This window comes from Chelonia mydas, chromosome 1, assembly GCF_015237465.2.
Source record: "Chelonia mydas isolate rCheMyd1 chromosome 1, rCheMyd1.pri.v2, whole genome shotgun sequence".
NCBI classification, from domain to species: domain Eukaryota; kingdom Metazoa; phylum Chordata; order Testudines; family Cheloniidae; genus Chelonia; species Chelonia mydas.
Window position 1 is genome coordinate 259445350 of NC_057849.1, and position 15144 is coordinate 259460493.

A 15144-nucleotide genomic window follows, 5' to 3' on the forward strand; every position below is an offset into this window, starting at 1 on the left:
TGCAGAGTTAACTGTAAAACTGTTTCACTTTCAGTAGTCTGTTCTAACTGGCTGTGTAAGAGTCTCTCCCTCTCTCAAGTTCATGAGCAAGGCAAGCAAGTCCTTGTTCATTGTTGCCATTGATTTTGGCACATCTTACAGTGGCTACTGCTTTTCTCTTGCGACATGCATGGATCATCATTTTGTTCTGTTTGCACAGTACCGAGCACAAAGGGACCCTGGTCCATGGCTCCTAGGGTGCTACTGTACCGCACTGATGAGTACACCACTCCACTGTACACTGCCCTGCTACATCAGCAATGGGTGCTGTCATAAATATAAAGGGAAGGGTAACCATCTTTCTGTATACAGTGCTATAAAATCCCTCCTGGCCAGAGGCAAAGTCCTTCTACCTGTAAAGGGCTAAGAAGCTAAAGAGAACCTCGCTGGCACCTGACCAAAATGACCAATGAGGAGACAAGATACTTTAAAATCTGGAGGGGGGGGGGAACAAAGGGTCCTCTCTGTCTGTGTGATGCTTTTGCCGGGACCAGAGCAGGAATGCAGGTCAGAACTCCTGTAAAGAGTTAGTAAGCAATCTAGTTAGATATGCGTTAGATTCTGTTTTGTTTAAATGGCTGATAAAATAAGTTGTGCTGAATGGAATGTATATTCCTGCTTTTGTGTCTTTTTGTAACTTAAGATTTTGCCTAGAGGGATTCTCTATGTTTTGAATCTGATTACCCTGTGAGGTATTTACCATCCTGATTTTACAGAAGTGATTCTTTTACTTTTTCTTTAATTAAAATTCTCTTTTAAGAACCTGATTGTTTTTTCATTGTTCTTAAGTTCCAAGGGTTTGGGTCTGTGTTCACCTATGCAAATTGGTGAGGATTTTTATCAAGCCTTCCCCAGGTAAGGGGGTGTAGTGCTTGGGGGGATTTTTTTTTTGGGGGGGGGAGACGTTTCCAAGTGGGCACTTCCCCTGTTATTTTTGTTAGACGTTTGGTGGTGGCAGCAATAAGGTCCAGGGACAAAAGGTAAAATAGTTTGTACCTTGGGGAAGTCATAAGCTTAGGGGGTTTTTCATGCAGGTCCCCACATCTGTACCCTAGAGTTCAGAGTGGGGAAGGAACCTTGACATGGTGGCAGAGGTGGGATCAATTTGAGATTTTTTGGGGGGATCATTTTGAGATCAATTTGAGATTTTTTGAACCAGATGCACAGATTTTAAAAGGACATTTTTTTCTTTCCTTTGGGCTGCTTGGAAACAGGTTTTAAGCTGAAAGCAGTTAGAGTTTTTTTTGTCTCTGCCTGGGGGCCAGAGCAGAGACAAAAGAGAGCTTGCTTTTGCGAGCTGGAGTTTTCTCTACCTAAAGGCAGTGTAGTTAACCTCCTGCAGGGAAATTTACAAGTTCTTCACAGACCTGAAGAGGTGGGGGTTTTTTTTAGCTAAGAGCAACTAGAGGGTTTTTCTGTCTATTTGCCTGGAGGCAAAGGAAAAAGAAATGGAGGAAAAGGAAAAAGCCCAAGAGACTGCCCACAGGAGAGCTATGGAGGCAAAGGAAAAAGAATGGAAGCATGCTGAGGAGGAAAGGGAGGCTGCTCACAGGAGAGCTATGGAGGCAAGGGAAAAAGAACTGGAGGAAAAGGAAAAAGAGAGGAAGCATGCTGAGGAGGAGAGGAAGCATGCTGAGGCAGAGAAGGAAAAAGAGAGGAAGCATGCACTGGAGATGGAGAAGGCAAAGGCTGAGCGGAATCTACTGGATAACCCTAACCATCCTTCCCCAACAATCCACAAATGGGAGTGACTATGTCCACAGTATGATGAATGCAGTGATATTGCTGAATATTTTCTAACCTTTGAGAGATTGTGCACTCTCCATAAAATTCCTGAAGCTCACAAGATGACCACATTGGTCGCAAAATTGACTGGAAGAGCTCTGGACATATTCAATAAGATGCCTATTGATGAGGCTTCTGACTATAATAAGTTCAAGGATTTGGTTTTAAAGCAATTTCAAATTACATCTGAAACGTACAGAGTAAAATTTCGAACCCTTAAGAGAGGGCCTGAACTAAGTAATGTGCCTTATCTAAACAAGATGAAGGATCTGTTAGATAAATGGGTTCAAGGAAGGGGTGTCACTAGCTTTAACGGAATGTATGATTTGATAGCTCAGGAGCAATTCCTGAATATGTCCAAGGAGGAAATAAAACAGGTGTTTATGGGATAAGGAAATGGACTCAGCAGAAAGTCTTGCTTCTTATGCTGATCGATACGAGCAGTCCCAGACCGCCAGAGAGGTGGGGCAAGCTGGAACAAAATGGGTGGAGGGAGGAGAGAGGAACAACCCTGGTTGCAGTTGAAACGGATACCAGAAGGGACACTCTCAGACCACACCCTACTACCGGGGGGCAGCCCAAGGCCCCAACTACACACCAAGGAATACTCCAGACACCTTATCGTCCTGCCATCCTGCCACACCATTCTCCAGCAACCCACCTCGCGCCAGTGACCCGTCAGCTGGACGATGTTTTAAATGTAATGAGCCGGGGCATGTAAAGGCCAACTGCCCCAAGAACCCCAACAGATTACAGTTCATTGCACCGGAATCACACCAGAGGTCCTCAGGCCCAGATACCTCCCAGATACCCTTGGAGCGGAGGGAAACTCTGAGTGTGAGCGGGAAGAAGGCCACCGCGTGGAGGGACACCGGAGCACAAGTGTCGGCTATCCATGCTTCCTTAGTGGACCCCAATTTAATCGACCCAGAGATCCAAGTGACAATTCAGCCCTTCAAGTCCAGCTCTTTCAATTTGCCTACAGCCAAGTTGCCTGTCCAGTACAAGGACTGGTCAGGAACGTGGACTTTTGCAGTCTATAATGATTATCCCATCCCCATGCTGTTGGGGGAAGACTTGGCCAATCATGTGAAACTAGCCAAGAGGATGAGAATGGTCACCCGCAGCCAGGCTAAGCATGCCTAGCTCTGTTCCGGAAACTTCTACCAGGTCCCGGTCAGAGGTGATGGAACCGGACCCCATGCCAGCATCTGTAACAGCAGTAGTGGATTCAGTCCCAGAGACCCAGACAGAGCCAGTCCCAGAACTGGAACCGGCGGAACAACCAGCACCAGACCCATTGCCAGCACTGAATCCAGTACTTGCAACCTCAACACCAGGGCCCCACCGAACCTGAACCGGCAGCAGCCGATATCCCTACACAAGAGGCTCAGCCGGAGCCTGAAACCCAACATAGTGCCCCAGTGGAGAGCGGTTCACAGTCAACGGAAACAGCCCCATCCCCTACATCGCTTCCAGAGGGACCAAGCCTAGGTCCACACTCCAATGAGGAGCTGATGTCTCCAGCATCAAGTGAACAGTTCCAGACCGAACAGGAAGCAGATGAACGCCTCCAGAGAGCTTGGACGGCGGCACGGAGCAACCCACCGTCTCTCAGCTCTTCTAATCGATCCAGGTTTGTTGTAGAAAGAGGATTTTATACAGGTAACTCTTTCTGGTGGACATCAGGAAGACTGGCATCCTCAGAGACAGTTGGTAGTTCCAACTAAGTAATGGGCCAAGCTCTTGAGCTTAGCCGACGATCATCCTAGTGGCCACGCTGGGGTGAACAGGACCAAAGACCGTTTGGGGAGGTCATTCCACTGGGAGGGAATGGGCAAGGATGTTTCTACCTATGTCCGGTCTTGTGAGGTATGCCAAAGAGTGGGAAAATCCAAGATCAGGTCAAAGCCCCTCTCCAGCCACTCCCCATCATTGAAGTTCCATTTCAGCAAGTAGCTGTGGATATTCTGGGTCCTTTTCCGAAAAAGACACCCAGAGGAAAGCAATACATACTGACTTTCATGGATTTTGCCCCCCAATGGCCGGAAGCAGTAGCTCTAAGAAACACCAAGGCTAAAAGTGTGTGCCAGGCACTAGCAGACATTTTTGCCAGGGTAGGTTGGCCCTCCGACATCCTCACAGATGCAGGAACTAATTTCCTGGCAGGAACTATGGAAAGCCTTGGGAAACTCATGGGGTGAACCACTTGGTTGCCACCCCTTACCATCATCAAACAAATGGCCTGGTGGAGAAATTTAATGGAACTTTGGGGGCCATGATACATAAATGAGCACTCCAGTGATTGGGACCTAGTGTTGCAGCAGTTGCTCTTTGCCTACAGAGCTGTACCACATCCCAGTTTAGGGTTTTCACCATTTGAACTTGTATATGGCTGCGAGGTTAAGGGGCCATTACAGTTGGTGAAGCAGCAATGGGAGGAGTTTACACCTTCTCCAGGAACTAACATTCTGGACTTTGTAACCAACCTACAAAACACCCTCCGAACCTCTTCAGCCCTTGCTAAAGAAAACCTAAAGGATACTCAAAAAGAGCAAAAAGCCTGGTATGATAAACATGCCAGAGAGCGTTCCTTCAAAGTAGGGGACCAGGTCATGGTCTTAAAGGCGCTCCAGGCCCATAAAATGGAAGCATCGAGGGAAGGGCCATTCACGGTCCAGGAGCGCCTGGGAGCTGTTAATTATCTCATAGCCTTCCCCACCTCCAACCAAAAGCCTAAGGTGTACCATATTAATTCTCTAAAACCCTTTTATTCCAGAGAATTAAAGGTTTATCAGTTTACAGCCCAGGGAGGAGATGACACTGAGTGGCATGAAGGTGTCTACTATGAAGGGAAAAGCGATGGTGGCATGGAAGAGGTGAACCTCTCCATGATCCTTGGGTGTATGCAGCGACAGCAGATCAAGAAGCTGTGCACTAGCTATGTGCCGATGTTCTCAGCCACCCCAAGACTGACTGAACAGGCATACCACTCCATTGACACAGGTAATGCTCACCCAATTAAAGACCAACCTTACCGGGTGTCTCCTCAAGCTAAAACTGCTATAGAACGGGAGATCCAGGATATGCTACAGATGGGGGTAATCTGCCCCTCTGGCAGTGCATGGGCATCTCCAGTGGTTCTAGTTCCCAAACCAGATGGGGATACGTTTCTGCGTGGACTACCGTAAGCTAAATGCTGTAACTCACCCAGACAACTGTCCAATGCCACGCACAGATGAACTATTGGGCAAACTGGGACGGGCCCAGTTCATCTCTACCTTGGACTTAACCAAGGGGTACTGGCAGGTACCGCTAGATGAATCTGCCAAGGAAAGGTCAGCCTTCACCACACATGTCGGGCTGTATGAATTTAATGTACTCCCTTTCAGGCTGCGGAATGCACCCGCCACCTTCCAAAGTCTTGAAGATGGTCTCCTAGTGGGACTGGGAGAAAATGTAGTTGCCTACCTTGACGATGTGGATATATTTTTGGATTCCTGGGCAGAACACCTGGAACATCTATAAAAAGTCTTCGAGCACATAAGGGAGGCAGAACTAACTGTTAAGGCTAAGAAGTGTCAAATAGGCCTAAACAGAGTGACTTATCTTGGACACCTGGTGGGTCAAGGAACTATCAACCCCCTACAGGCCAAAGTGGATGCTCTCCAAAAGTGGCCTGTCCCAAAGTCAAAGAAACAGGTCCAATCCTTCTTAGGCTTGGCCGGATATTACAGGCGATTTGTACTGCAATACAGCCAAATCGCCGCCCCACTGACAGACCTAACCAAAAAGAAACAGCCAAATGCCGTTCAGTGGGCCGAAGAGTGTCAGAAGGCCTTTAACCAGCGTAAAACGACACTCATGTCTGACCCTGTGTTAAGGCCCCCAGACTTTGACAAACCGTTCCTAGTAACCACAGATGCGTCCGAGCGTGGTGTGGGAGCCGTTTTAATGTGGTGTAACATGTGAACTTAGTGCTAAGGACAGACTGACATCCCTGGGAGACAGAAGTCTGTGTTTCTCGCAGAACAAATTCAGGACGGGCAGTGGCAGTGTAAGCTTCCTACAGACAACCTATGCTCCGCATTGTGCCCCAACTCGGCCAGAGAGTGTGGGTATCACAAGATGTCAGTTTTCACACACATTCAGTTCTGACATCTCAGCAGACTACTCAGAAGGGACTTAGCATCAACTGGGATGTGGACACTTGGCCTCTGGGTACTAGACTGAGACCTACCAACTCATTTCGTACAGGCCACTGAACTTCTAGCAGATGGTAATATCTCGCAGCTATTACCAACTTTGGGCTGGGTTTGAGTAAACTATTTATTGGACACCAACAGTGTGCTTGGTATTGCATCAACTCATCTAGACATTTGCCTAGTTTTACAACAGGCTACATCAAAAGCACTAGCAAAGACAGTACAAACTAAAATTTCATACAGACAAAATGAGAAAGGAAGCAATTTTTCAGTAACAGTGTGGCTGTGACACTTCTGTATTTTTATGTCTGATTTTGCAAGCAAGTAATTTTTAAGTGAGATGAAACTTGGGGTATGCAAGACAAATCTGACTCTTGAAAGGGGTACAGTAGTGTGGGAAGGTTGAGAACCTCTGCTCCACAGCATGCAGAAATTAAGGCTGTGTCTACAGTAGGGACCTTACAGCAGCACAGCTGTACCGCCACAACTGTGCTGTTGTAAGGTCTCCTGTGTAGCCACTCTTTCTCAGCAGGAGACAGCTCTCCTGCCAGCATAATTAAACCACCCCCAAAGAGCAGCGTTAGCTATGCGGGCAGGAGAGCTTCTCCTGCAGACATAGCGCTGTCCCCACCAACACTTTTGCCAGTGAAACTTACGTCAGTCAGGGGGAGGTGTTTTTCACACCCCTGACTGACAAAAATTTTACCAACAAAAGTGGTAGTGCAGACAAAGACTAAGACTCCTTGGGCAAGGAAAGATTATAAGCTAAAGAACGGGCAGCTCTGTATCCCAATTTGCAGAGCACATTTGCCAATTGTGAGATTTTTTTTTTACTTTTGTAAAGATACAGACTCTCTTTAGGAAGCAGCCTTTTATTCAGCTAAAGTGAAGGCAATAACTTCTTTTTAAAAATTAACTAATTTTACTCATTTTGGGGGGCTTAGGTGGAACCATAGACATCACAGTACATGAAATCCAAGAAAACCAATCCCTGAAAGAATTACATAAGGCATCAGGAGGAGGATGGGGAGGCGATACAGTGGATGAAAACTTCAAAGAGTTCCTGAAGGAGATCTTCCAAGATGGAGTATGGGAGGAATATACACAGAATCACCCAGCAGAATGCCATAAAATGATGTACGACTTTGGCCTTCAGAAATGCTCTTCCAACAGAGAAGAGGTCTACATGCATTGCTACCACAACCTAACAAAAGTGGGAGAACACAAGCAAAAAGACATCTCCCTCTTCTTTGACGGTATAGAGGGAGCTCTGTGGTGCAATGGGACTATCATGATTACATACGAAAAAATGAAGAGCTTTTTTGCCTACAGTCTCAGACAAACCATTGGTGCCTTGCAGCAAATCCTCAACAAGCCTGAGATGGCCAAAGTCCAATATATTATACTGGTTGGGGGCTTTGCTTCCAGCATTATCCTGAGGGACGAGATCTATCAGACCTTTAGGAAGTACCATATCCTGTGTCCACAGGAATCTCAGGCAGCTATTATAAAGGGAGCCATTTTATTTGGGCACAATCCACAAACTGTTGCCTCGAGAATCAGCGCTCTGACATATGGAGTAAAGATATCTGAGGCATTTGATATTGCTGTCCATGATATACAGAAAAAGACAGTCTCAAAAGCTGATAATTATGTATATTGCACAGATCTCTTCAAGAAGTTGGTGGGAACTGGGGATTTGGTTGAGGCAGATGAGGTTGCCAGTTATACTTTCACTCCCACAGAACCAGATCAGACAAGTGTGATTTTTAGTTTCTATTGCACAGAAAAGGAGGATGCAAAATACATAGATGAGGAAGGGCTGAAGATGCTCGGCTCCCGTACCGTGCCAACACCAAACACAGAGCTGGGGAAAAACCGCCAACTGAGACTGGATATTAAATTTGGGCTAACGGAATTTAAAGCCACAGGTACTGATGTTACGTCTGGTGAAAGTCGGACGGTTATGATAGATTTTTTAACAGTGTAAAGATTCCACAGTTCAAGGACACGTAAGAAGAGCATCAGACTTGGATGATTCAAGGGACTATAGGGCTCAATTAGGAGAATATATGAGCTGTCACAGTGGAATAGCCAAGTGGACCATACAGTCCAGTAACTCACTTCCTGCCACACTGGAACAAACCAATAGTCTGTCTAGTCTGATAATCCTGCCTCTTCCCAGACTAGTCACCCATTTAGTCTGATATTCTGCTACCTGCCATTCCTGACTGGACCAACACAATTTGTCTAGTTCAGTATTCTGTCCCCTCTCATGCTAGATTAGACCAATGGTGCAATATCTAGTCCGGCACCCTGCATGCTACACTACTGGATCTGAACACAGTGGTCCATGTAGTCCAGTATAATTATCTATATCCCACTAGATCAGATTTATCGCCATCTAGCCTGGTATCCTGTTTGCTGCCAGACCAGGCCAATGGTCTCTCTAGTCCAGTATTTTTTCTGCAGCTGTATTTTCTTATGCTAGCATCTTGTCAGACATGATTTTCTAAAGACTGAAGTTAATTCTGCTTGCTGTGATTTTACTGTATTATGACAAATATTCAAATATATGATTGTATTTTTTTTTAAAAATCAGAGAAAGTGTAAACATGTAATATTTTGCAACAGTGAAATTATGTTAAAGAAATCATAGAATCGTAGGACTGGAAGGGATCTCGAGGTGTCATCTAGACCAGACCCCTGCACTCCTGGCAGGACTAAGTATTATCTTGAATTAAATATCTTAACTACTAACTAAATATAGGTATATTGAACAGGTTGAAAGACAAAAAAACTCTGAACCATCGTACATGGACAATTACAAAATGTTATGAATTTTGGGGCTTTTAGATATGAAATTGTGAGAATGTGGTGATAATTTAACTACATCATTTAAGCAAATTGGCATCATTAATTGAATAGATATTCATGGGCAGATTGTACCACACAGCTCTGAATAATAATGCTGCTGCAAACCCACTTTGGGGCACTAGCAGTCTCTGTTTAGGGGAGTACAGGGCTTAGATTGTAACCAACCCTTTCTTAGTAACCAGATTAGTTAGAGCCAGACTCCTTGGCCTTTGCACAGAGGAGCCTGAGACAGTTGAGAGTCAATCTCAACTGTCTCAGCTCCTCTGTGCAAAGGCCAAGGAGTCTGGCTCTAACTAATCTGGTTACTAAGAAAGAGTTGGTTACAATCTAAGGCTCTGATCCTGCTGTCTGATCTGTGTGAGAAGACCCCTACACCAGTTTACTTTAATAGGGCTTTGCATGGACAGAAGGATCTGCCTACACAGATCCACTGCAGAATCAGGGCCTAATTAACTATTATTGAGGTCCTGTATTGTACATTTCTACACTCTCAGAAGTGAAAATTACCATGTCAAAATACAAACTGTTACCTAGGTTGATACACTGTATTAGAATTAGCTCTTGGGATATTTTACATTAGATTTCTGTCCCCTGCCCTAGAGTGATCACTTTAATTTTACTAGCTGTCCCTGGCATATGAAAAGTAGCATTCAAACAGATAAATTGTCACCTTTTTTGACTGCCTTACCGGGTATAAAGGCTTGAAAGATTTTTTTTTTTTTAAAGAAAAAACCTTGATGGTTTTTACATTCAAAATTGTGTCTACAACAAAAGGTTTTGCTGCAGGACTCTGGACAATTGGATTGTCTCTTATGCTGGTTGACTGGAGCCCATGCAAGGGCCATTCTGGGAGCTAGGGATCAGCAAGGTGCAGCACTACCCTGGTCATAGCTCCTTTTGTTTGCCATGCCCCCTACCCTGGGGGCTAGATAGGGGTTGGCATATAAACCCCTGTATAAAGCGATCTTCCACTGGCCAGGTAAGCCAGCTTTTGTGTTTGTTTTGTGTCACTGGAGAGACAAGGTAGAGTCAATGGGTGTCACATAATCTCCCCTTTTTTATTCTTTAAGAAAGGAATTTGTATTTACACCCTTGCAAAGCACAACAGTTCCCCTGCCTCTACTGATCTGTATGTTGTTCTCTTACAATGAAGGAAGTCCAATCTGATCACAGGACTGGAAGCTAGGTACTCTCGAATTCTAACTCCAACTCTGCCACTGATTTGCTATTTGACCTCGGACAAGTCATTTAGGGTATGTCTACACTACGAAATTAGGTTGAATTTATAGAAGTCGGTTTTGTAGAAAGTGGTTTTATACAGTTGATTGTGTGTGTCCCCACACAAATGCTTTAAGTGCATGTAGTCGGCGGAGTGTGTCCACAGTACCGAGGCAACTGTCGACTTCCGGAGCGTTGCACTGTGGGTGGCTATCCCACAGTTCCCTCAGTCTCCGCCGGCATTTGAATTCAGGGTAGAAATCCCAGCGCCTGATGGGGCTAAAACATTGTCGTGGGTGGTTCTGGGTACATATCGTCAGGCCCCCGTTCCCTCCCTCCCCCCGTGGAAGCAGGGGCAGACAATCGTTTTGCGCCTTTTTTCTTGAGTTACCTGTGCAGACGCCATACCACGGCAAGCATGGGCCCGCTCAGCTAACCGTCACCGTTTGTCTCCTGGGTGCTGGCAGACGTGGTACTGCATTGCTACACAGCAGCAGTTAATTGCCTTTTGGCAGCAGACAGTGCAGTATGACTGGTAGCCGTCATCGACGTAGTCCTGGGTGCTCTTTTAATCAGGCGCCTGGGAAAAAATGGGAGTGACTCAGCCAGGTCATTTCCCTTGTTTCGTCTCGTGGCGATTCAGTCCTACAGGCAATGCGCTGTCTTTTAACCTCCAGCCAGCAGAAGATAATGGCTAGTCGTTATACTGCACTGTCTTCTGCCGAGCACCCAGGAGATGATGATGGCTAGCAGTCGTACTGCACAGTCTGCTGCCAGCAAGATGTATAAAGATAGATGAAGTGGCTCAAAACAAGAAATAGACCAGATTTGTTTTGTATTCATTTTCTCCTCCCTCCCTCCTTCCCTCTGTGAAATCAACGGCCTGTTAAACCCAGTTTTGAGTTCTATCCTTGAGGTTTTGAGTTCTATCCTTGAGGAGGCCATTCAGTTTCTCGCAAAGCCACCCCCTTTGTTGATTTTAATTCCCTGTAAGCCAACCCTGTAAGCTATGTTGTCAGTCGCCCCTCCCTCCGTCAGGGCAACGGCAGACAATCGTTCCGCGCCTTTTTTCTGTGCAGACACCATACCACAGCAAGCATGGACCCCGCTCAGATCACTTTGGCAATTAGGAGCACATTAAACACCACACGCATTATCCAGCAGTATATGCAGCACCAGAACCTGGCAAAGCGATACCGGGTGAGTAGGCGACATCAGCATGGTGACGTGAGTGATGAGGACATGGACACAGACTTCTCTCAAAGCATGGGCCCTGGCAATGTGGGCATCATGGTGCTAATGGGGCAGGTTCATGCAGTGGAACGCCGATTCTGGGCTCGGGAAACAAGCACAGACTGGTGGGACCACATAGTGTTGCAGGTCTGGGACGATTCCCAGTGGTTGCGAAACTTTCGCATGCGTAAGGGCACTTTCATGGAACTTTGTGACTTGCTTTCCCCTGCCCTGAGGCACAAGAATACCAAGATGAGAGCAGCCCTCACAGTTGAGAAGCAAGTGGCAATAGCCCTGTGGAAGCTTGCAACGCCAGACAGCTACCGGTCAGTCAGGAATCAATTTGGAGTGGGCAAATCTACTGTGGGGGCTGCTGTGGTGCAAGTAGCCCACGCAATCAAAGATCTGCTGATATCAAGGGTAGTGACCCTGGGAAACGTGCAGGTCATAGTGGATGGCTTTGCTGCAATGGGATTCCCTAACTGTGGTGGGGCCACAGTTGGAACCCATATCCCTATCTGGGCACCGGAGCACCAAGCCGGCGAGTACATAAACCGTAAGGGGTACTTTTCAATAGTGCTGCAAGCACTGGTGGATCACAAGGAACGTTTCACCAACATCAACGTGGGATGGCCAGGAAAGGTACATGAGGCTCGCATCTTCAGGAACTCTGGTCTGTTTCAAAAGCTGCAGGAAGGGACTTTATTCCCAGACCAGAAAATAACCGTTGGGGATGTTGAAATGCCTGTATGTATCCTTGGGGACCCAGCCTACCCCTTAATGCCATGGCTTATGATGCCATACACAGGCAGCCTGGACAGTAGTCAGGAGCTGTTCAACTACAGGCTGAGCAAGTGCAGAATGGTGGTAGAATGTGCATTTGGACGTTTAAAAGCGCACTGGCGCAGTTTACTGACTCGGTTAGACCTCAGCGAAACCAATATTCCCACTGTTATTACTGCTTGCTGTGTGCTCCACAATATCTGTGAGAGTAAGGGGGAGACGTTTATGGCGGGGTGGGAGGTTGAAGCAAATCGCCTGGCTGCTGGTTTCACACAGCCAGACACCAGGGTGGTTAGAAGAGCACAGGAGGGCGCGGTGCACATCAGAGAAGCTTTGAAAACCAGTTTCATGACTGGCCAGGCTACGATGTGAAAGTTCTGTTTGTTTCTCCTTGATGAAACCCACCGCCCCTTGGTTCACTTTACTTCCCTGTAAGCTAACCACCCTCCCCTCCTCCCTTCGATCACCGCTTGCAGAGGCAATAAAGTCATTGTTGCTTCACATTCATGCATTCTTTATTCATTCATCACACAAATAGGGGGATAACTACCAAGGTAGCCCAGGAGGGGTGGTGGAGGAGAGAAGCACCAGGAGGGGTGGTGGAGGAGGGAAGGACAAGGCCACACAGCACTTTAAAAGTTTAAAACTTTAAAACTTATTGAATGCCAGCCTTCTGTTGCTTGGGCAATCCTCTGGGATGGAGTAGCTGGGTGGCCAGAGGCCACCCCACCGCGTTCTTGGGCGTCTGGGTGAGGAAGCTATGGAACTTGGGGAGGAGGGCAGTTGGTTACACAGGGGCTGTAGCGGTGGTCTGTGCTCCTGCTGCCTTTCCTGCAGCTCAACCATACACTGGAGCATATTGGTTTGATCCTCCAGCAGCCTCAGCATTGAATCCTGCCTCCTCTCATCATGCTGCCGCCACCTTTCAGCTTCAGCCCTCTCTTCAGCCCGCCACTTACTCTCTTCAGCCCGCCACCTCTCCTCCCGGTCATATTGTGCTTTCCTGCACTCTGACATTGTCTGCGTCCACGCATTTGTCTGTGCTATGTCAGTGTGGGAGGACAGCATGAGCTCAGAGAACATTTCATCACAAGTGCGTTTTTTTTGCCTTCTAATCTTCACTAGCCTCTGGGAAGGAGAAGATTCTGTAATCCTTGAAACACATGCAGCTGGTGGAGAAAAAAAAAAGAGGCAGTGGTATTTAAAGAGAGACATTTTCTAGAACAATGGCTACACTCTTTCACGGTAAACCTTGCTGTTAACATTACATACACAGCACATGTGCTTTCGTTCCAAGGTCGCATTTTGCCCCCCCCCCACATGGCTAACAGCGGGGAACATTTCTGTTCAGCCACAGGCAAACAGCCCAGCAGGAACAGGCACCTCTGAATGTCCCCTTAAGAAAAGCCTGTTTCAACCAGGTGACCATGAATGATGTCACTCTCCTGAGGATAACACTGACAGATAAAGAATGGATGTTGTTTGAATGCCAGCAAACATACACTGCAATGCTTTGTTCTACAATGATTCCCGAGTACGTGCTGCTGGCCTGGTGTGGTAAAGTGTCCTACCATGGTGGGTGGAATAAGGCTGCCCTCCCCAGAAACCTTTGCAAAGGCTTTGGGAGTACATCCAGGAGAGCTGCAAATGCCAGGGCAAATTAATCATTAAACATGCTTGCTTTTAAACCATGTATAGTATTTTAAAAGGTACACTCACCGGAGGTCCCTTCTCCGCCTGGCGGGTCCGGGAGGCAGCCTTGGGTGGATTCAGGGGGGGACTGCTTCCAGGTCCAGGGTGAGAAACAGTTCCTGGCTGTCGGGAAAACCGGTTTCTCCGCTTGCTTGCTGTGAGCTATCTACAACCTCATCATCATCATCATCTTCCTTGTCCCCAAAACCTGCTTCTCTGTTGCCTCCATCTCCATTGAAGGAGTCAAACAACACGGCTGGGGTAGTGGTGGCTGAACCCCCTAAAATGGCATGCAGCTCATCATAGAAGTGGCATGTCTGGGGCTCTGACCTGGAGCAGCCGTTTGCCTCTCTGGTTTTCTGGTAGGCTTGCCTCAGCTCCTTAAGTTTCACGTGGCATTGCTTCAGGTCCCTGTTATGGCTTCTGTCCTTCATGCCCTGGGAGATTTTGACAAATGTTTTGGCATTTCGAAAACTGGAACGGAGTTCTGATAGCACGGATTCCTCTCCCCATACAGCAATCAGATCCTGTACCTCCTGTTCGGTCCATGCTGGAGCTCTTTTGTGATTCTGGGACTCCATCATGGTCACCTCTGCTGATGAGCTCTGCCTGGTCACCTCTGCTGATGAGCTCTGGCCAGCGTGGCAAGCTGCAGGTGACCATGCAAACAGGAAATTGAAATTCAAAAGTTTGCAGGCCTTTTCCTGTCTACCTGGCCAGTGCATCTGAGTTGAGAGTGCTGTCCAGAGCGGTCACAATAGAGCACTCTGGGATAGCTCCCGGAGGCCAATACCATCTAATTGCGTCCACAGTACCCCAAATTCGACCCGGCAAGGCCGATTTAAGCGCTAATCCACTTGTCAGAGGTGAATTAAGGAAATCGATTTTAAGAGCCCTTTAAGTCAAAAAAAAAAAAAAAAAGGGCTTCATCGTGTGGACGGGTGCAGGTTTACATCGATTTAACGCTGCTAAATTTGACCTAAACTCCTAGTGTAGACCAGGGCTTAGGCCAACTTTTTAAGAGTGTCTCCGCTAACTTTGGTTGTTTGACTTTTGGGAGGCCCCATTTGAGACACTTAGGGCCTGATATTCAGAAGCATTGAGTGACTGGCGAGCTATGAGTGCTCATCGCCTCTGAAAAACAGGCACTAGGTGTTGGTGTCTAAAGCTGAGCACCCAAGAAGTCAGGCAACCAAAGTTAGGAAACATTTTTGAAAAATTTAGCCTTAACCTGCGTTCCCCAGGGATGGGGATAATACAATTCACTATCAAAGACACATGCCACCATGGTTGCTAAAAGGGGTCTGTGAAA

The 15144-nt window shown here is 46.9% G+C and overlaps 1 protein-coding gene across 1 annotated transcript; it reads left to right on the forward strand.

Annotated features, from left to right (window-relative positions):
- The first annotated feature begins 48 nt into the window (after window positions 1–48).
- On the forward strand, window positions 49–9048 carry LOC102945929 (heat shock 70 kDa protein 12A). Its single transcript, XM_043546951.1, has 2 exons — window positions 49–245; window positions 6974–9048. Exons 1-2 carry the CDS (start codon window positions 83–85, stop codon window positions 8017–8019), a joined length of 1209 nt encoding a protein of 402 aa, XP_043402886.1. The 5' UTR covers window positions 49–82; the 3' UTR covers window positions 8020–9048.
- The last annotated feature ends 6096 nt before the right edge of the window (window positions 9049–15144 follow it).